The 21,100-nt window shown below is 43.1% G+C and overlaps 2 protein-coding genes across 2 annotated transcripts in view; one reads left to right on the forward strand and one right to left on the reverse strand.

Moving 5' to 3' along the window:
• The window catches only part of LOC139929162 (uncharacterized), a 383,413-nt gene that overhangs the window by 166,253 nt on the left and 196,060 nt on the right, over positions 1–21,100 (forward strand). The window lies entirely within an intron of this gene.
• Positions 3,098–20,924, reverse strand: LOC139918845 (unconventional myosin-Va). Its single transcript, XM_071908377.2, has 35 exons — positions 20,898–20,924; positions 19,887–19,997; positions 19,586–19,754; positions 18,906–19,050; positions 18,511–18,667; positions 18,191–18,334; positions 17,891–17,972; positions 17,627–17,734; positions 17,399–17,511; positions 16,993–17,261; positions 16,703–16,784; positions 15,592–15,732; positions 15,081–15,212; positions 14,062–14,145; positions 13,780–13,923; positions 13,461–13,558; positions 13,242–13,328; positions 12,634–12,954; positions 11,731–11,887; positions 11,205–11,444; positions 10,285–10,494; positions 10,014–10,107; positions 9,672–9,820; positions 9,238–9,426; positions 8,695–8,795; positions 8,430–8,544; positions 7,654–7,762; positions 6,912–7,034; positions 5,639–5,790; positions 5,179–5,268; positions 4,681–4,819; positions 4,299–4,590; positions 3,598–3,772; positions 3,409–3,489; positions 3,098–3,318 (listed from the first exon to the last, which is right to left on the reverse strand). The coding sequence occupies exons 1-35, from the start codon at positions 20,922–20,924 to the stop codon at positions 3,157–3,159; spliced, it is 4,992 nt and encodes a 1,663-aa protein (XP_071764478.2). The 3' UTR covers positions 3,098–3,156.

Here is a 21,100-nt window from a genome sequence, read left to right on the forward strand (position 1 = left end):
TGCCTGTTACCTGCAAATGTAATCACAGAAAGCCATCACAAACAAAGAACATTACATATGGGAGGATGCTCATGTACGAAGTAGATTTTTCAGAATTTTCTAAGTGTCTTTTACTTGTGGGAGGATGTGAGCTATGTCTAATGAGGGTTATTTTCATCTTTGTCTTATTGTAACATTCCATGGCTAGCCAGGCCCACTGGTTGTGCGAGTGTGTGTGTGTGTGTGCGTGTGAGTGTGTGTGTGCGTGTGTGTGTGTGTGCCTGATAGAGAGAGGTATTATTATACTATTGAGATCCGTCCAATAGTAGAAAAAAAAACAGCCACTTCCTCTCATTAAAAACAACTAGCCAATCGAATCAATACCTCCCAGTACAGAGGTGATAGAAAAAACCTCTAGAGACCCTATGTTGCCATAGTAACATCAATCTGAGTTAAAATGTCTACAGGGGTTACAAACCCACACGCCCCACAGCCCCCTCCAAGGTCTCTCTTTCCCCTTCATCCCAGGGAAAGCACAAATCCCAAATGTCCCACCACCCATGATCCCTAATGGGTCAGCTGATGTCGAAGGCAGAGAACAAAAGACCTCTCCTAAAGGGCTGCAGATCCAGACCGCACCTGGCCTGGCACTGTAAATTAAAGAGGGTCTACAGTATAGCCTGCTTACTGTAAGTAGTGTAGAGTATATGGAGATGTATATGTAAAGATTTAGAAGCACAGGGTCTTTGCTGAACCCATTATATCATATTTATACAATGGGGTTTTTGTTGGACAGTAGTTTCAAGGATCCGTATTAAATCCATGGTTACTTGGCTGTAAACAGTTACAGGAATGGCCGGCACTTCAGCTCAATCCACCCTTTACTGCGTTACTTTCACTTGAAACTAGCCATTTGGAATTTACTACTGGCTGTCCTAAGAAGTGGCATGTCTCTCAGCTCAACTTACATTTCCACTGAATGCCCTACTATTGTCCAAAAGGTTGATTTAACTATAGGGAGTGTGTATGTTTGTTAGGAACAAAAAATATCAATGTTATGGAAAGAAAATGATAGGATGACCGACTCCAGAAAAAGAGTCAAAGTTCTTTATTGACTGGAGGTTCTGCTCCATTCTTTTCTATTTCTATGTAGCTGCCCCTTTTTCAGTTGCCACTAATGAGAGCCTGTCCCCCAGAAGCACTTGACATGGTAGTAACTGAATATCTGAATTTTATAAACCCCCTATTCAACAAAGTGTAAGAACTGAACTCTATGCATCTAATCTATAACATTTATGTAGATCAAGTCGTTTTTGAAGCAGTCTTATAATGTTTACATTGTGGATTATTATTCTTATTATCAGCACAAGTGTGTGTCTGATATGTTGTAAATGCTGTCTCTATTGAAATGGGCCAAATATCACAGCTGTAGTAGAGCTGATTAGAGAATGAACTCGTGTTTGTACAGCTTTTCAGCATAGATGAAAACTGGAACAGAAAGATTGTTATTATTGGTCGTGGGCATTGTAAATAGCTCAGATGTACCAAACACTCGTCAGACTGTATGAAGTGAAGTTTGCTGCTCTTTTGTTGACTTGAATTGCGCTCTAGTTGACTGGGTGGTTGGGAATCGAGTGTATGGGTGCCCATCTGGACATGTAGCTCTTATTGAAAGATAGGCTGGATCTGACTTTATCTAGGCTGTGTACACACCGGAGATGCACAGCTGATTTGTACGAACAATTAGTCCAACCGATATGTACAAAACTGATATCATTGTTAAACACTTATGCTTAGAGGAGCCAATTAAATAAAATGCCACTGACTTTTTAAACTGGTGTTATTTACCATCATACTGAGCATACAAAATAAAGCTAATTATCTAACTAAACTAAAACTCAACCTAAAGAAGTTGTGTCACTCCATGGTGTGTACAGGGTCTAAGGCCATAGCCTAAGAAGACTGTAGATCACAGACTTTAATAATTAAGCCACATACAGGTAGGCAACTGTCACATCGCTGGAAATGCCACAAAAGATCTTTATTTGTTGCTGTTGACAATGATACTTTAGTCGCGGGAATTCGTACTCCTTCAGAGGTTCAGTGTCTGTGTCGGGGTACTACTGGTCATGTACACAGGCTGGCATGTGGAACAGGGATACACACACAAGTTTAGGACACAGATATAGAAGCACAATGAAAAGCACACAGACACAAGCAGACAGACATGCATGTTCTGTCCAGCTGAACAGTCCACACAGACAGAAACATGCACAGTGATGCCGGTCCTGTACTTTCAGAAACGGTGCATGATAGGAACAAAACAAAAAGAAAAAAAAAAGAAAGAAAAAAAAAACACCTTTCTTGTGCCAGCACGCATAATTATTTGATGTTATTTGCCAATTGTTGTCTTCTTTGATTTATTTTGATATTTCATTATTGTTTTCTATTTTTCAGAGGTTTGTGAATATATAAATATGTATTACTGATGATGTGTAGTGGTACAAAGTACTCGCATGAGAGAATTTTTTTATACATGAGATGTTTCTAATTTTTTGTTTTTTTTTATTCTGGTTGTTCTTATTGGGGGTTGAGGTTACTGGGACTGCAGTCTCACTGTGTTTCTGCTTCCAATAAAATATGAAACAAGCTCCTGTCTTGGTTTTGCTCCTTATTTGTCACACACTACAGAGAAGTAGTTACACTTTTGCTATTGAATTTAATTGCTATTAAATACATAGGCTATTTTATCCAAATCTGTTCTGTAATAAAATATTCTGTATTCCCTCTCTTCATGAATTAGTGCCATTGCTGTAACAAACTCATCAGTGAGGTACCAGAGATGTAAATGTTCAACAACATAACTTCTCACCTTCCGGAAGTCATGTGTGTCTATATAATCAATCTATATAATCCACTGATAATTCATAAGTGAATTTACTCTACATCTGCACTCTATTTGAATTAACTAGCGGCTACCACACTGAAAAAAAATCAATTCAATTCTGGTAAGAGAGAAAAGAAATCCACTGTTTCACTTGGAAGTCCTGTAAATTTCCAAATACTAAATTCTCTGTAGCTTGGAGATTAAATATGTTGAAACTCTAGACTAGCCACTGTACGTTTGCTCCAAATAATCCTAAGTGAAGGCGCTGTGCATTATCGGTCTGCCTGCCTTCAGGCTCTGCGTAGAAAGGAGATCTTGAGTGAGTCTGGGATGTCTAACTGGTCGGCCTGCAGGACGGGCGGAGGCAGGTAGGGGAATGTGACAGGAAACACTCGCCTCACGTCCATCAGGAGCTGCGGAGGCTGACCGTCAGAACGACCCTTGAGAAGCCCCTAGGAGAGCGAAGACAGAGACGGTTACATAGAGACACATGCATTCAATGTCATAAACAAACTCACAAACCTTACCGCTGTAGCCAGTACCTGGACAGAGCGGATGAAATTCAGAGTGACTCTTTCTTCGAGGTCACCGTGAGGAGTGTAAAGGGTCAAAATCTTCACAATCTGTGGAACAAAATAACAGACCAACAGACAGTTAAAGAGACAGACGCTGAGCCTTGTACACACTGGAGATGCACAACTCATTTTTCTGCAGTGGACAGAGAGACCCACCTGCTGGCTGGACAGGGCAGTGCAGGTCTGAACGAGGGCCTGCGCATCGGCCTCTGTCTTTTTCCCCACCTGCAGCAGCTGAGCTGCCTGGATGAGTGGCTCCAGTGTGGCCACAGCTCCCCCTGCCTGCAGGCCGCGGCTACGCAGCCACTCCTCCAGCAGGCTCACATTGTATCTTGGGGAGAAAGAGAAAGAGAGAGTGATTAGTAGAATGATGCTATGTGTGTGCATATATCAGCCTGCTCTCATGTCAAATTCGTAGTTATAATTCTGAAAAGTATTGCATCCTAATTTCATATGATATTCTACAAACTGAGTGACAGAGGATGCAGGTCTCAGGTTTAATTCACAGTGCTTGCAAAGAAGTTTTCTGCTGAGAGTGAATTTTTCATTTTCAGCAAAAGTTTTTCTTATTTAACCATGACCAAAACCTTACCATAACCTTAAACAAGGTGTTTTTGGGGCCTAACCGTGACCAAAGTTTGAATTGTCTAGCCTTAACTGAAGTTGTTTTAGCAGTGATCTGATGAACCTAGTCTAGAACTGATCAGTTCATGACTAGGTATAGTACGGATCAGGCTAACTATAAATCGGTATAGTACAAATCAAAGTTGCATAACTTTTTGTAAGGTATCATACAAACGGTGTATGAGAACATGCTGCATATGTATATATATTTATCTGTGTATCTGTCTGTCTACCGTATTTGCATGCCGCGGTTCCAGCAGCACATGTCTTTCCTCAGCAGCAGGCTGTTGAGTGTGGAGGCGGAGATGAGGTAGGTGAGCTGGTGGAAGGCCTGCTCCATCAGCGCTGGGGGCAGAGCCTGATGGGACAGGGCAGTATGGAGGGCCCCCAGCTCCCTCAGCACTGAGGCCATGGTGGGAGCATCGCCTCCCACAATCCTGGGGTCTGAGCCAGCTCGCTTCCTAGACCCTCCCAGCTTAACACCAGACAGACCCGGGATGGTCTCGCTCTCCAATACGGCAGGGACTGGAGGAGAGGAGAAAGAGAGGGAGGGGGAGGTGAGACCAGAGGAGCAGCGGAGGGGCAGCAGCAGCATCTTCTTTGTCATTGTGGTACCTATGACGTTCTGTAGATGTGACTCAGTGATGGAGAGGAGTTGCTGATAGGCCTGGATGCAGAAGTCACTGAGGGCGCGGCTCAAGTCACTCAGGTCGCAGGTCAAAGGAACCAGTTCCTCTGAATCCAGGGTCGCAGCCTGAAAGGAATCAGTCCAGTCATGCACTGTCGATCGAACAGACTGGTATTGGGAATTCTGCTATGCTCAGTCACAGTGATCCATGAATGCTCCCCAACTACTCTTCAATAAGTTTAGATTCTATTCATTCTATTCATTTGTAGACTGTTCTGTTCCTGTATTTGTTTTTATTGTAGTCTGTCTGAAACCATTTGTTTTTATCTGTGCTGCTGCCGATCTTGGCCAGGTCTCCCTTGAAAAAGAGGTTTTTAAGCATTATGATCATCTTTGCACTATGATCATCTTCATCCATTGCCATTTCTAAGAACTAAGATGCTATAAACATTAAGATGCAAATAACAAATGAATGTTCCTCCTACCTGTTTTGGGGAGTGCTGGGTCAACAGGTCATGCAACAGACAAGCGTTCTTCAGCCACAGAGCCGTCATGTCTACATCGTTACTATGTTTCTGCATGGAAAGATAAGACGAGAAAAGGATATGTCATCACTTGGAGATCAATGCTCGTGTGGGAAAAAAGATTTCAATGTGGTTATGTGTGTGTGTGTGTGTGTGTCTGTGTGTACGGTATGTCTATGTGAAATGTTTGGGCTTTTTATGGTTTGCTTCTTAGAACTTAGGAGCCAGATTGTTGGGGTGTGACACATACATAGGACAAAGCAATCAGTGCCAAAATGTTTAGACAATCATAGGAAAGTGTTTCAAAGTCAATTGTATATTCCTTTCTGTAAGTGACAGCCTACCTGACACGATCTGAACTGCCCTGATGCGTTAAACCCCAACCATCTGTTACATCAAGCAGGTTATAGACTGAGGTTACCTTCAGCGCTCCCTTCATGGCGGTGACAGTCGCACTACAGAGTGAGCGAGCTCGAGTTCGGTCTCCGCTGCAGTCAGCCTGCCGCACACACAGGAACGTCACGCTGGCAGCCAGACCAGGAGGCAGAGACAGGGCGCTGTCGACACGAACGTCTGAACCACGCACAGAGGGAGAGGCAAAGGGACAGTGAGCAAGGCCAGGTCATATTCGCCGGCTATTCTAGAGTTACCTGTTGTAAAAGTGTATTCTTGTGAGTCAGTCATATTCAGGGGAGCTGCTAGAAATTCTGTGTCCCCTGACAAGATGTGGCAGTGGGCCCATCAGCACATAGAGATGTTGAAGAAGCATTCAAAAAAGCCGTAGTGGCCATGTTGGGAGACCACCATGTAATGCCAGCACAACTGCCTAGTCTGACTTGCTGCTTGTCAATACTGCAAACACCGTGGTCAGCTTCTGTTGTGTGGTTATATGCCTATAATGTGATTTCCCTAAACTTTGATTACAATTACTTTTTTTTGCTTAACACTAATCAGATAACACTTTCTTATGTTAAACAGCATGAAAGGCAAACTGAAATGGGTGCCATAAAATCCCTTGTATTGACCCCTATAGAGTGAAGTTTTTCATCAGTGGGCCTCTATAAAGATGAGGTGCTGGTTTTCTTCCAACAGGGCATAGGCTATGTTTGCTATGGTATTTAGGACCTATTGCATCTAGCTTAGTACAGTATTATCTGTCTGAATGGCTCTCTCTTGTTTGAAATGACTGCCTCTTTTCCCCTCATTAACGCTGCCCCTGATCATACTAAACTGTACCATTATTGACAATGTACAGGAGATGGGTATTGATTTGAGTAAATTTAACTAGTTCCCACCATGACCCTGATGTAAGTTACTTTTCTGTGTCTTTCCATATCTAAGTCGGAGTGCTTCCATGATCTAAAAATTCAAGTGTATCCTTCCTGGTTTGTTAATGTTGTTCTAAATGGGTAAACAGTTTCAAATACAGTTGGCCCTGCTGTGGAGAAAAAACATCTGAAAACCACTGATCCATCTAATGCAATGAATATGTGAAACAAGTTGGAAAATATATTCTGGTATATTCCTGTAAAGTGGTTCATTTGTAAAAGTCCCTGATACTCCCATACATCCCCAGGGAATTTGATCATTTTTCTTTCATTGTTTGGAAAACACCACAGGAATTGCATGCAGTGGGAACGCTGGTAAAAGAGAGATAGATAAAGATGACTAAGGCAGCTGGGGAACAATCTCACCGGTGATAAGGTTCTTGATGAGCTTGGCCTCGTCTTTCTTCCTACACTCCAGCAAGCCGGTGACCGTCACTGGTTTAGGTTGGGACAGACCGGAGCCGTCTGGGGTCAAAGCCGATGGTAGGACTGGACAGGGACAACACCACAACACAACAGCAGAGCAAAGACAAGACTACACAGATGTAAGAGAGAGTAAATATTCAACTGTAAGTTTGGTACTTTATATGCTGTATTCCCAGATGAAAGCAAAGGCCATAATGCATCCGAGTTTACACATGTTTAACCCGTTGAGTGGAAAAGCCCATGGATTAAAGGCACTTTTAACTTTTTTTTCTTTTTGAACTGTTGATTTAATGATGATATTTCTCTCATAATTAGTCTTTATTCAAACTGTTCTCAAGTTTTTCAATTATTATTTCCAGGAGTAAAATATGAGGTCATGGTACCAATGTAGGTACATACCGTTACTGTCAGGTGAAAACCTTGTATCTTCAAAATGTCAACTTTTCAGGGGCTGAGAAAAACAGCCTTCTTTCTAGCTTGCCCACCGTGCATTTTTGAGTTTATCGAAAGTGGTTTCTCAACCTATAAAGAACCATGCAGTGCTTCAAGTGAAGTTAAAACATGAAAATCACCAATATTGGAGTTATGAGGTATTCACATGACAACAGCGGTGCTGGAGAGGGGCTATATAGTATGGACTGCCTCCACACTGAACTCTATATCATTTCGAGTCATATTTCACCTGCTTGAGCCAGGAGTCGTCTGAGTGTGACTGTGTTTCTGAGTTCCTTCAGCTCCTTCCTCAGTCTCACACACTCCTGCTCTCTAGCTTCTAGTAGCTCCTGCAGCTCCTGCATACACATACACACACATTTGCATTTTACATTTCAGGCATTTAGCTAACACTCTCAGTGTGCAACAGTAGAGAAAGCTTCAATTTGTAAATAACCCACATTAGAAGCAGCCAATCGACAAGAGTTAGAGCCATAGTGCCCTGGCAGCATTACTATGACCCTATACTGATCAAGTGAGAAAGAAGTGCTGGGAAAATAATACTAATAATAACCTTTATTTCTATAGCACCTTTCATACACAACATGCAGCTGTGAAGAAAGAAGTAAAAAAATAAAATAAGAGCTACATAGAGAATGGTAGGAAGGGATTTTGTGGGGGATGAGAGCACATTAGACTGTGTAGAGGAGGAAGATATGGGAGAGGGGATATGATTCAGTGGGGAGAGGATGACTTGAGGTCATAACTCCTGACCCCCCCACACACACACCCACCCACACCCTGCACATGACTCAGACCTGGACCCTAGCCCCTCATTATCTTACACACACACACACACACACACACATAAACATGGCATCATAATCACACACAGATAGGGAGCAAAAATTGTTGAGGCAGAGACAATTAGGGCTCGATCACTGTCCTAAAAAATCCTTCATCCATAGTCTTGTCATCAGTATCACTCAGACTGCACCACAGATGACTGACATATCAAGTCCATACCTGCTGCTGTGCAGCAGAGGACGGATCAGAGATCGTTCTACCAAGCTGGCACCTCAGAGCCTCCAGATCATCCTCCCACAGACTGCGCTGGCTCCGCAGCTGGCTCTCCAGAAACCTGACAGACACAGAGGGAGAGGCAAAACAGGATGGAGGAAAAGGACTCAGAATTAATCATCTCAACACAAATCAAAACTGTTGCACAAAATCAGTGGGGAGCTAGATGTTAATCTGGTGGGAATTAGTGAGTGAATAGTGATAGACTGACTTGTTGGCCACTCGTACAGCATCGTAGGCGTGTGCCAGGTCCTCTCCTCTCATCCTCACTGCCGGGTCTTTGGCCACGTCCATCCTCTCCATCAATGGCTCCTATAAGTGCAAACATAAACACATCCAGTTCGCTTCCAGTTGGCGTACTTAGGCAGTGTTTTTCTGTGGTCTTCTGAGTTTTGATTACGAATCAAAGAAGATCAAAGAACAATACAATACTATCACAACATGATAATATATTGCCTGACCTGGCTGAAGGAAAAAAAAGCCAATTAAGCATCTACAATTATGAGGGGAAAAAATGTAGATGTTTAATACAGGTAAGGGAGCATGACTATCGATGAAATGTTCTCTCAACCATCTTAGGCGATGCAATTTTATGATGAAACAGGAACTCATTACTCTAAAACAACAGAATATCCTGGGAATTTTTTAGGAAAATGTCTTCTATTTTTCAGATATTTTTCAGAAATCTTTCGATGTCAGATGTTGCGATATTCCCCTTTGAGCTTTGTTTTCCTGTGATCCTACATTCTCTCACCATGGGCGTCTCGCAGGCCCAGACTGAGACTCTCCTCTCCAGGGTGGGAGAAGTCACGCTGACCCTGCGGACCTCCTCCGGGGACGGGAAGACTGGGGGGATGGAGAAGGATGGCGAAGTGGGGGAGGGAGAGAGGGGCTCGAAGCTCAGGCTCTGGGCGGAGTCAGTCCGTCTGTGGCCCTTGGTGCGCTGTCGTGGGAAAAACACTTTGGTCTTTGAGTGCTTGATGCAGTGTGAGTCAGCATAGAAAAATGGATAGAATAGTCATAGGACACTGTGGAGATCAGAAAAATGATAATTTTGGGTTTACACCAAAACAGTATGTTTTGGAAAGTAAGCACTAAATAATAGGATTACTCCCTGTGTGTGTGTGTGTGTGTGTGTGCGTGTGTGTGTGTGTGTGTGTGCGTGTGTAAGTGGGTGAATGCATGTACCTCAGTGAGCAGACTCATCTCCCTCAGGTTGTCGTATCTCTGCTCCAGTCTGGTGAACTCTCTCAGCAGACCTTGATACTTTCTCCTCTCCTCATCCAGCTCCGCCCTCAGAGATGCACCTGCCTGGGACACGGCCTGGCGGACACACTCTGCACACACACACACACACACACACAGACACACACACACATATATATACAGATGGATAGAGGTAGAGAGAGAAAGAAGAAGAGATAAGGTGTGTGCAATAGAGAGGCAGAGAGAAAGAGAAATAAAGGGTCACCTATGAATGAAAGTTTTGAAGACTGAAGACTGTATGATGCTGACAAAAATAAAACCTACCCTCCTGTGCTTTTTCTTGTTCAAGCAAGCGAGCAGAGAAATCCTCTTTCTCTTTCCCTAAACTGTCCCGTTCTTGCTGCAGGGCTTGCATCTCCTTTATCAAGGATGAAGAGTAAGAGAAAAAAGGAGAAGAAGAAAGATAATGAAAAATCACTCTACCCTAAAAATCTGTAAAAATAGTACTTGGCAAGAACAGAGTTGTAATGATCACACAGACAAACACCTGCACAGCTTGAGAAGTGCAAAGCTATTCTTGGGTTGGCAGGCCCACCTGTGTGAGTCGAAGGATCTCCTGGGCGGCTTTCTCCTCGGCTCTCCTCCTCTCCTCCACCTCCTTCTCGCTGACGACCGGGCCGGGCGGGGGCCGCTCCTGTTTCTGGCTCTCTAGTTTCTGCAGCGCCCCCCTCAAGGCCTCCAGCTCGGCACCAGCGGCCTCCCGCTCCGCAGAGAGGGTCTCTCTCAGAGCAGCACTCTCCCTGGCCTGGATACACACACACACACACATTGTTACTGTTCATACACACCATGGTTGGTGGTGTGTATGGTTGGTGAACTCATCAATTCCAATTCAACTGAGAAATTGGATTTGGAATTTGATAAAAACCTACAGGAAACAGAATTGGAATTAAATTGGAATTTAATTTAATTCAATTCAATTCTATGAAATTCCATGTTTTTTTGTTTTTTCTTATATACATACATATCTGAGATTAAACATAGTATTATACTGTATATTATCAATACTAAATATCATAAAATGTTAAAGGTACCTTTCAGGTGGTATTTGATGCATAACATGTAATCATAATACATACAGTGTGATTGAATGTATCTTTTATTTGATTCATAATGTTTGATTTATAATGTTTAGCAAGTCAAGACAAGCTCTCTTAGAAGTGGAGTTTCATGGAATTTAATGGAATTCAATTCTGTTTCCTGACATTCCAATTAAATTCACATTCTGCTTCCTTAGAGCTGGGTAACATTCCAATTCCAACTCCAACTCCAGGAATTAAATTGGAATTTACCATGCATTCTCAGTTCAATTCATGAATGGCCCCAACCCTGATACACACATTTATACGATTAAATGACTTGTTCAGACAGACATTTTTAGCATTGTAGGCCTTAAATAAGAAGTTACAAGGCCCGCCACAAGATTAAACCCCTCCTCCTCAACTCTTCACCCACCTGCTGGTCGGCTCTCAGCTGCAGCTGCATCAGTTTGACTTCCATGCCCTTGTTGAGCTCTCTGAATCTCTCCACTGAGCGAGCCTCGGCCTTCAGTTTCAGCAGCTCTCTCCTGGCAGCTTTGCGCCGCACGCAACACTGCATGAACACCACTGCCTCTTTCACACGCCTGTACGCCCGCCTCGCCAGCCAGCCACGCACTGTTGCCTGCAGCAACACAGCCGCCCGCTCCGCCACCACCTGAGGAAGGGGAATATGGTTTCAAATTTGAGATGAGCTTGATTTAACTTACCTGATGTTTAAAATCTCAAAGGTGGACACATCACCCAAACTAAGTACTCATGATTGACTTCTCATTTGAACAGGTCTGGTTGACAAGGAAGTAGATCAATTTGAAGTAATAACACATAAAGTATGAAATAGGTAACAATAAAACAAGACCAGATAATAGATCAAGTGTGTAAAGATAATTTTAAAGAGGTTTTGAAGCAGATAGAGTTGGTTGAGTCCATTATTGACTGCTGACCAGTCTGTGCCTGCGGCGTGCCAGTGTGCCCCTGGTGAAGGCCTGGATGGTGATGGTGGCCTGGCGGATCATGAGGAACAGCTGTCGGACCACCACCATGCGATAGGTCTTCTGGATTACCAAGGCTGCCTTGGTGTAGCGCAGGGTCAGGGCCAGCCTGTTGCAAAGAGACAAGAAGCAAGACAGAATTTAAGTGCAGAATATTACGTTTTGGGTAGATTAGCCAATTGGTCGACTTGGCCACTAAGTGATGAGAACACAGACACCAAAACATCATCCATGTGTCGTTCAGCCTGGTGCTCCATGCTAACTCTTTAGCATAGCAGAACGATGGTAGGTGACTAGCATTATCTCAAAAGTGAAAAAATTAGAACTTGCTGCTGTGATAATTGATAAGTGATAAGTAATCTTAAATGATATTCGTCTAAGTCTGACAGTTTTGTTGCTGCACAGCTAAAAATCACTGCACATGGCATTAATACGTGGCTGCTCAAATGAACTAGTACCAAAAGTAAACCTGGCTACATTAGCTATACTGAATTAATGATAAATCACTTTTTATGAATTTATGAAAGTACAGGCCATGTCATAAAAAACACTACTAACGTTTTATTACTGAAAGGTCACTCCTTTTACTTTGTAATGCCTACTATCACTCAACACAGTGTTAGCATGGAGCACAGGAGAGAACGATCTACCAGGGACACATGGATGACTTTGGTGTCTGTGTTCTCCTTAACGGGTAAATTGACCGAGCCAATCTCCCAAAAACTTGGTGTATTCCTTAAAGGATGGTGCAATAGTGTGATATACAGGGAATATATACATATTGTGTATCAGGAAATACTCAGTGTCTCTCTCTCTCTCTCTCTCACACACACAAATCTCTCTCTCCATGCTCACCGTCTGGCCAGAGCTCCTCTGCAGTATCTCTGTATGGTGACAGTTGCCCAGCGGATCCTGGTGTATCTGATCCGTGCCAGCCATCCTCTGACCCAGCTCTGGATGATCACTCCGGCCACACGCAGCCTCTCGGCCCTCAGCCTCTCCAGCAGAGCCACCTGGCCGGCCCGGAAAAACACTTTGGTCTTTCCAAAGCAGTACTGCTCCGGGTCGGGGATGAGCTCAGGCAGGGCCCGGCGGCACGAGGCCTGGGCCCGCTCCTCGCTCTGAGGCCCTCGAAGCAGAACACGATACCGGCTGAAGAACTCCTCGTACGTCCATCTGGCAACAAGATTTAGTACAGAAATCCTTGAGAAAACAGCTTGATGTTTTAGCATATTATGTGTACTAAAATCGAATTTGTTCTTTGGCTTAAAAGGTAAAATAAAGATCAAGGTGCTTTTGGGAAACAGGACTCTAGTCTATGTGTTTATATTATCCTTGACATAGGAGAGAGGTATAGCACTGAATGCAGCTACAGATATTCTTACTGACACCTGATACTCAGTGCTGGTATTGTATAAGAGCTTTGTAGAGAGTACGAAGAATATCTATAAAGGACTCAGTACCTGGATGGATAGCCTGCAGCACTGATACGAATGGTCTCCAAAACCCCACAGGCTCTCAGCTGCTGGACTGCCCTCTTAGGGTCAAACCTAACAAGGAAAGGCTGTTATAGACTGCTTACTGCACACAGCAGCGTTCAGCACAAATGATACAAAAATCTAACGATGCGTGCATATTTTATTCTGTCAAGAGCAGGCAAATAAAGACAGGGCCTGACTTACAGAAAAGGCTCTTTGAGGTCGTTGGGTTTGATACAGCGAACATAGTGAGGAGTGGTGCTGTTGAGAGTGTTCATCAGCAGCTGTAAGGACTGACGGAACTACAGGCACAAATACAGTACACAAAAACAACAAAAACAATCAATACAAAGCTTACTGTTGAAGATAACTCTCTGCTAAGACCAGAAGACACAAAGATGTACCGAAAATGAATAGGAATGAACTGAACTGTGATTAAAAGAATGACAGAAAGTGGTAACAATCTGTACACCAGGTGTTACTGTTCTGCTCAGTCTACAGTAAACATGAGCAGTGAGTTTACCTGGAAGCCCACAGTCAGTTTATGTTCTCTGTGGGCTCTCTTCCCTGAGCGAATGTTTCCATTGGCCAGAGAGGACACACTCCCCGACAGGGACACACTGCTTCCTGTAGGCTCCTGCTGGAACAACTCAGCCACTAGCTCAGACTGACACACACACACGCGCGCACAAGTGCAAGTGTGCACACACAGACACAGAACAGAGAACAAAGAAGAAGTGAGCGATTCCTTCCTCACACAGACCTGAACTGAACTTATGAGATATGATAAATAACACATAACCACCTGACTTGCTCTCAGAATATTAATGGGCTCCTCAAAGACTGTATCTCGATTCTTGTCTAAAAAGCCACCGCATTCATATTGCACCTGATGTGAAGAATGAAAAGAAATCTGTTAATACAAATACAGCCATACTTTAGAGAATTACAAATTACTATACTAGACATTAATTCGATAACTTTATTGTGCCAGGAAATTTGTTGTGCAGCCAAGTATAAAAAACACAAATCATATACACATATCCGATTTAAAGAATTTGATTCTTGATTCTTGATTCTAATGTGTATAATGTGTAATGTGTGTATAATGTATGTAATGTGTAATACCTCATGTATATAATGTAACCTGTTACACCAACAACTCCATATTTATTCCAGCATCTTTGCACTCTGCACCATTGCACTATTGTCCTTTGCTTACAAAGGATATTTGTACATAGTAGTTAAATATTAAATGTTTAGGTTTACCTCTGTTCATCTTGTTGTCCTTGTTTTTAGCTGTATATCTATTCTGTGTAAGTGTATTGAGAGCAACGAAAAACCGGAGTCAAATTCCTTGTATGTGTACATACTTGGCCAATAAAGCTGATTCTGATTCTGATTCTGATACAGGTCTGTATAGAAGACACAGCATAGACTACAACGACCATAAAAATATCATACTAATGGGCACTATCTCTGTGAATTTAGAAAATTTATAGCAGTTGCAATAAAAGAGGACTTAGTCGTGTTTAGTTTTAGGTTTGGAGTTCTACATTGTCTGCCTTAGGGCAATAAATCAAACTCTGAATACAGAGGATGATCACAGCAGTTCAGAATGCTGTTGGCTTTCCTAGTAACGGATTATAAATTTGAGAAGATACTCAAACTTTCTTGACATGGTTTCTAGTTTTATTCAAGCACCTCACAGGAGAACAATAACATACAGAGGATGGTCAGTGGAGAGCAGGCCACACACAGATTCCCCTCGGTTCTTATCCAGTCTTCCTCTGTGGTGTTTAGAGCAGCGGTATGTTGACTCACCGTATCAGCAAAGTGCAGTATGATGAAGGCGCTGTTGGACATGCGAGGTTTACGGAAGTGAGGGTGGGGCTTGGCGCTCTGGTGCTGGTCGTACAGCTTCCTTGCCCAGCTCTCATCTGAGCCTTTAGGCATCTGACCAGTCAAACAGACAAAGATCAAAGAGACTGATGTTTGGTTGAGCATCAGCAAACCCATGAATTTCAGAAGGACTTCAGATTTCTGTGCTACTCAAAAGATCAAGTTACTAAAAAGAACAGCATATATTTCTACAGTTAGTTTACATTAGTACATTAATATAGCTACATTACTTTTAAACATTTGTGACTGAAACATTTTGTCTTGCAATAGTGAGGATACAGAGTAATTTCCTGTCAGATATAGTTTATTTGAACAGACACCTCATACAAAACAAACCGTAGCAACTTTGGAGGCATTTATATTTTCAGAAGGAGAGACAGATAAAAAGAAGACAGAGAGAGAAAGAGAGCGAGAGAGAGACAGTGCAACCGACCCTGCACTCCTCATCTAACAGATCGAGCAGGCCCAGCTGTCCCTCTATAAGAGTGATGCACTGCTGATTGTCACTGAACTCGATCCTGCTCCAGGCCAGCTCCTCCCGCACATACTCCTCCTGCTCCAACTGGAACACATGCTGCAGACGACAGACAGGACGGGAGACAACCAAGTCATAACTCAAAAAAAAAAAAAAAAAAAAGAAACATCAAGATCAGGAGAAAAAATCAAACCAATCCCAAAGCAAACTAGAAAAATATTTGACCCTGAACAGACAGTTCGAGATGGCAGGCTACCTGACCATCATGACTGATGAAAAACTGAGAAAATCCTTGACAAAACACAGGCTGAGCGAGCCCAGCTTGGCCATAGAAACAGACCGTCACACAGGGAGGACAGTCTGTGCTTGTTCTGCTCCCAAAGAGAGGTGGAGACAGAGCAGCATCTCCTACATACAAGAGAAACCTATTTTCCTAAATTCAAAACAATATGTAGTAATTTTAATCACATTTTTCCAAATAAATAATACAACATATTCTTGGAGAAAAAAAGAGTGTGCCACACTTGCAGCAAAATATGTTTTAACCTGTCACAATTATAGACAGGAGGAACATTAACAGCGAAAACAAATATGCATATCACATGTTCTATAAATTTGTATATTGATTTACTGATTGATTAATATGATATTATTGAACCATTTGTTGCTGTTAATGTGACACCATCATGGTTGCTGGCTGATTCTGTCATAATCTGTTATTTGTTGCTTGTGCTTTGGCAATACCTATTTCATGCCAATAAACCAACATGGATTGAAAGGAATGGAATTGAATTGAATGGAATTGAATGGAAATGAATGGAATTGAATGGAAATGAATGGAATTGAATGGAATTGAATGGAAATGAATGGAATTGAATTGGAGTTACTGCAGTGGAGACAGGGTTGATTTCACAGGGTTGACTGTGATAGACTCTGACACTGATATGGCCATTGGCACATGCAAGTACACTGACATTGGCTCCAGGTCATGCATGTGCACACACATGCACACATACACAAATACAGATGGGCAGATAGAAATGACATGTCTGTCTGTCACATGACTTACCCTGTTGAATTGCTGTTGCAGTTTTTCATTTGCATAATTTATACAGAACTGCTCGAAACTGTTTCTGTCAAAGGTCTCAAACCTGCAAGAGAGAGGGAAGCCTAGTCAGTTCAACTTTGTAGTTAAGTATTGAAAATACTGAAACACACCTTTTTTCTTAACCTCAAAGCCAATACACTGCACAATATCGTCTAATCTCTCTGACATCTTAAAACAAACTTCCAGTGTAATAAGGCCCCGGAAATGAATTACCTTTTATCCAGTGCCACCAAACAAATTCACTCACTCACCCATAGATATCCAGCACCCCTATGAAGGATTTGGGCTGCCCTCTCTGGGAGCGCAGGGCTGAGTTGAGCCTCTGGACAGTCCAGGTGAACAGCTGGCCATAGATGTGTTTAGCCAGAGCGTCCCTGGCCTCCATGGCCTGCTGACCGGACACGGGTTTGACCAGCATCTCTCCCCCTACCGCCAGCCTGCGGTGGCACAGCCAGTGAGCCATCTGGGAGCCTTCGACTCCTAACAGCTTGGAGAAGACAGCCAGAGAGCGGTCCTCTGCCTGGGAAAAGACACGGGACTTAGGTACATACAGTATATGCACTGATAGAGAAATGTGAAGAAAGTTGTGAAAACGTCTATACAGAGATTAAAGCAATCCTAGGGAGATATATTGTACATTATACAAAAATGTCTTACATCAATGTAGCTGCGATCTCCACCTCTCCCACTGGCTTGGATGTTGACGTTCCCCAGGTGCAGAACAGACGCCAGGATCCTGAAGAGCTCCATCTGCTGCTCAGGTTGCACACCTGCAGGTTGAACATACGAATTGTCGGCTTTATTTTAATGATTTCAGGCCATTATGAAATTGACCTCAAACAGAATGACTGTGCGCACGTGTGTGTATGAAGGGTAATACTATACCCAGAATGGAGAAAGCATTGCGAGTGCGCTCCAGGTCCAGCAAATCATCAGTACCAGGTATCTGCATCTCTCCTCCCTGGTTGGTATAGCGGAAACGCTCAGGTGCATCTGGAGGACAAACACAAAACGCACCCAGTCATGATGGAAGCAAATGTCCCAAATGAGACAATATTCCCCCAAAATGCACCACTACAATCTATGGACGTTGTGGACATGGTAACCTTTTGAGACAAAGTGAAGGAGTGGCCTGTGGCGGAGTCTCACCCAGTTTGAGGGTCCTCATTTCAGGCAGCTCTCTAGAGGCACACAGCTGGTAGAAGATATGGTAGTTTCTCTCTGCCGATGCCTTACATACACATAAATATATATATATATATATATATATATATATATATATCACATTCATGGACAGATGCATTACTTAAATACATGATCTTTGCAGCAGTAACATTTCAGCTTTAAAGAAATGAGAGATTGTTATGTGAAAAAATCCCTTAGGATGAAATGTGTTTGAATCATTTTTTGGTCCAGGCTCTTTTTTTACAGCAGTGCAGGTGAGCTCACCTGGAAGACGACCCTTGACTTCTCCAACAGATACGTCCTCATGTTTGCCCCGATGATGTCGCCCTTCCTGCCAAAGCCTATCTCGATGTACTTCCCGAAACGACTGCTGTTGTCATTTCGAGTGGTTTTGGCATTCCCGATGGACTGTGGACAAGAACCCAGTGTTTTCTTTTTGTTTCTTTTTAGAAACAAACAATTGAACATCTCAATAGTCACCTCCTAAGTGAGAGATAAATGATTCTTCCTAACTAATACATCCATCCATCACTCCATCTGCCCATTCATTTATTCCCCCATCCATCCATCCACCCATCCATCACCTCCATGATAGGGTTGGAGGCCAGAACCCGCTCCTCCACGCTGGTCTGCTGTGCGGCTCCTCCCACCACAGCAAAGTATCGCATGGTGAATTTGGCTGAGACCGTTTTCCCCGAGCCAGACTCCCCACTGATGATGATGGACTGGTTTTTCTCCTCCCTGTACAGATGGATACTGTGACTACCAGCACTAGTTCTGTTTGAGTTGTTTTACATCATGAACGTCAAACACCACATGGTGAAGACATGCTGTGACTATCCTTCACAGTACGCCATTAGCCAGGGGGAGTGGGAAATATTTCATTTTATGTTCGTTTTTCTATTAAAATGTTTTAGATGAGGATGGTTTCTGGTTGTTGTAGGTGTGACCCCCCAGCCTCTGACCCCTAAGCCCTGACCTGGTCATGGTGCGGTAGGCCTCCTCGGCCACAGAGAAGATGTGAGGCTCCATGTCGGCCATGTCCTGACCGCTGTAAGCATCTATCACCTCCTCTCCATATATAGGTAGCTCATCATAGGGATTGATGGCCACTAACACAATACCTGGAGGGACAGGGAGAGGAAGTGACCTCAGTGGGAGAATAAGGATGTTGATAGGACATCATTTTAAGAAAGAAAGATCCAAAGAAACTACATAATTTGTTATAACTACACCTAGTTTTGATTGTACCCAATATACATATAAAATCCCTTAAAATAAAAACATTGGAATATCCCCTGAAGTAACGTTAGCATTCCCAATGCAAATCTAATTACAAATTTAAATAGATTTGTATCATCTTAATAGCGGATAATATGTAACTACATCTTTATGAAGAACCAATTTTATATAGTCCGGCAGTAAAGGAGTGTGTGAACCTTAAACCTGCTGTAATAAAGATGGGACTATGAGCTATAATCATGAAGACAGAAGCACACAGGAGCTGCCTGCTGCTGGCTGTTTGCCAACCGAAATCTCTACAATCACAACCTTCTGTCCCTCATGCTCGCCAACTTTTGGTTTGACAATCTTCCCTGTCTTAAGATTTTTTTCTCATCCTCTTTCTCTCATCTCATCCCTCTCCACCCGTCCGCTCACCACAGTAGGTGTAGATACTGCTGTAGTCCAGGAATCGAACCCGGAGGTTGTGCAGGACGGCCGGCTCATGGAGGAAGCTGAGCGCGGTGAGATCGTTCTCCCCCTCCAGGATGTCCGGGTTCCCCAGGGGAGGGAGGTCAGAGGGAGACGCCACTGGGAACTGTACCTGCTGCCAGTGGAGAGGGGAGTTTTATAGTGTTTTATAAAGATGGAAGGAGGACGATGGAGCTCGGCATGATGCTTGAGCGTTTGCATTGATTTTTAGATGACAGAATAACCGTCTTCCAAAAATGTGTCTCACCCTGCCATCAGAGAGCTGTAGCAGTACGTGTTTTTCTCCAGGGTTGTAGTCCTGAAGCAGCTGGGCCGAAACCCAGACTGCATCTGGGTGGGGAATCCACACACTCGCTCCCTAGCAAAGGAACACACTGCTTCAGGTATGTCAAAATAGTGTGTAAAAGTGAGATTGAATGAGAAAGAGACAGGGATGGAGAGACAGGAAGAGGGAAAGAGAGAAAGACAGCGAGATGAACGGATTCAGCTTCCATCGGACCCAGCTGGAGTCCAGGACAGGAGAGCATTACGTAACGTTTTATTTTCTGTTTGTCACTGTACACTTCCAATGTTACACTTCCTGGCCCCACCCAGACAAGACATTTGTCTCCCATCAGCATAAAAGGCTCCTAAACAGCGTTAAAAATTAACACTGGTCATCCTCCTGCAACTTCCCTGGTATGGATTAGCTATTACCCACCAGCTTCATGAGGTTTTTTTTTTTACAAGTCTAACCCATTTATTGAAGAATTACAACTTAAACACAAAATGAATTTTGCTCCATACATGTACTGCTGACACTGAGCAGGGACTTTCACCTTTTTAAATGGGATACATCATTTCCTGAATTTCCCCAAGGGGATCAATAAAGTGCTATCTCATCTTACCACCAAACTTTGTGAAATATAGGTAAAACACACTAAATTATTGGCAGGTTTGGTCAGAGAATCATTAAATGTGCCAGTATTAGGGATGGGATGAGGAACACACAAATCATTTAAAAGTGATTTCCCATTGCAAGTGAGTTGTGTCCAAAATAACTGATTTTCTGAAAAATCACATTACTGCACAATGTCATTAAAATGCAACAATGCTCAAACATTGTTACCGATAAGCTGTTTCTAAAAAACGAAATTACTAACAAGTACTCCACTTCCACTTGTTTAAAGGAACCACATAATTGCCACAGCCAAGAATGATAAAGAGTGCATCAGTGTAAAAAATCAAACAATCCAATTCAGCCTTCATCCAGCCTTACCTTGCTGTACAACTCCATTGTTGCCATCTTATCATATGAACCAGGTGAGGAGGCATTAATAGCTTCAAAAGGGGCAGCATGCAGAGACTCCTCTGTAGGGACAGCCGGCGTCCTGCGCTCCTCTGCACAACAGCCAATTTGTGAGAGTATGTGCACTTTGTCCGGGCGAACACAGAGGCATGAGGACTGTCAGGTTAACTGTT

This window comes from Centroberyx gerrardi, chromosome 9 (assembly GCF_048128805.1).
Source record: "Centroberyx gerrardi isolate f3 chromosome 9, fCenGer3.hap1.cur.20231027, whole genome shotgun sequence".
Taxonomy (NCBI): Eukaryota; Metazoa; Chordata; class Actinopteri; order Beryciformes; family Berycidae; genus Centroberyx; species Centroberyx gerrardi.

What these genes read in the sequence shown, in the direction of transcription:
- LOC139918845 (XM_071908377.2), bottom strand. Translation starts at nt 20,924, where the DNA reads ATGGCAACAATGGAGTTGTACAGCAAG. An exon ending in GCTGTACGAGTGGCCAACAA is followed by an intron (nt 8,545 to 8,694) that starts GTCAGTCTATCA and finishes TGTGTCTGTCAG; the next exon opens with GTTTCTGGAGAGCCAGCTGC. An exon ending in ATTTCATCCGCTCTGTCCAG is followed by an intron (nt 3,319 to 3,408) that starts GTACTGGCTACA and finishes TCGCTCTCCTAG; the next exon opens with GGGCTTCTCAAGGGTCGTTC.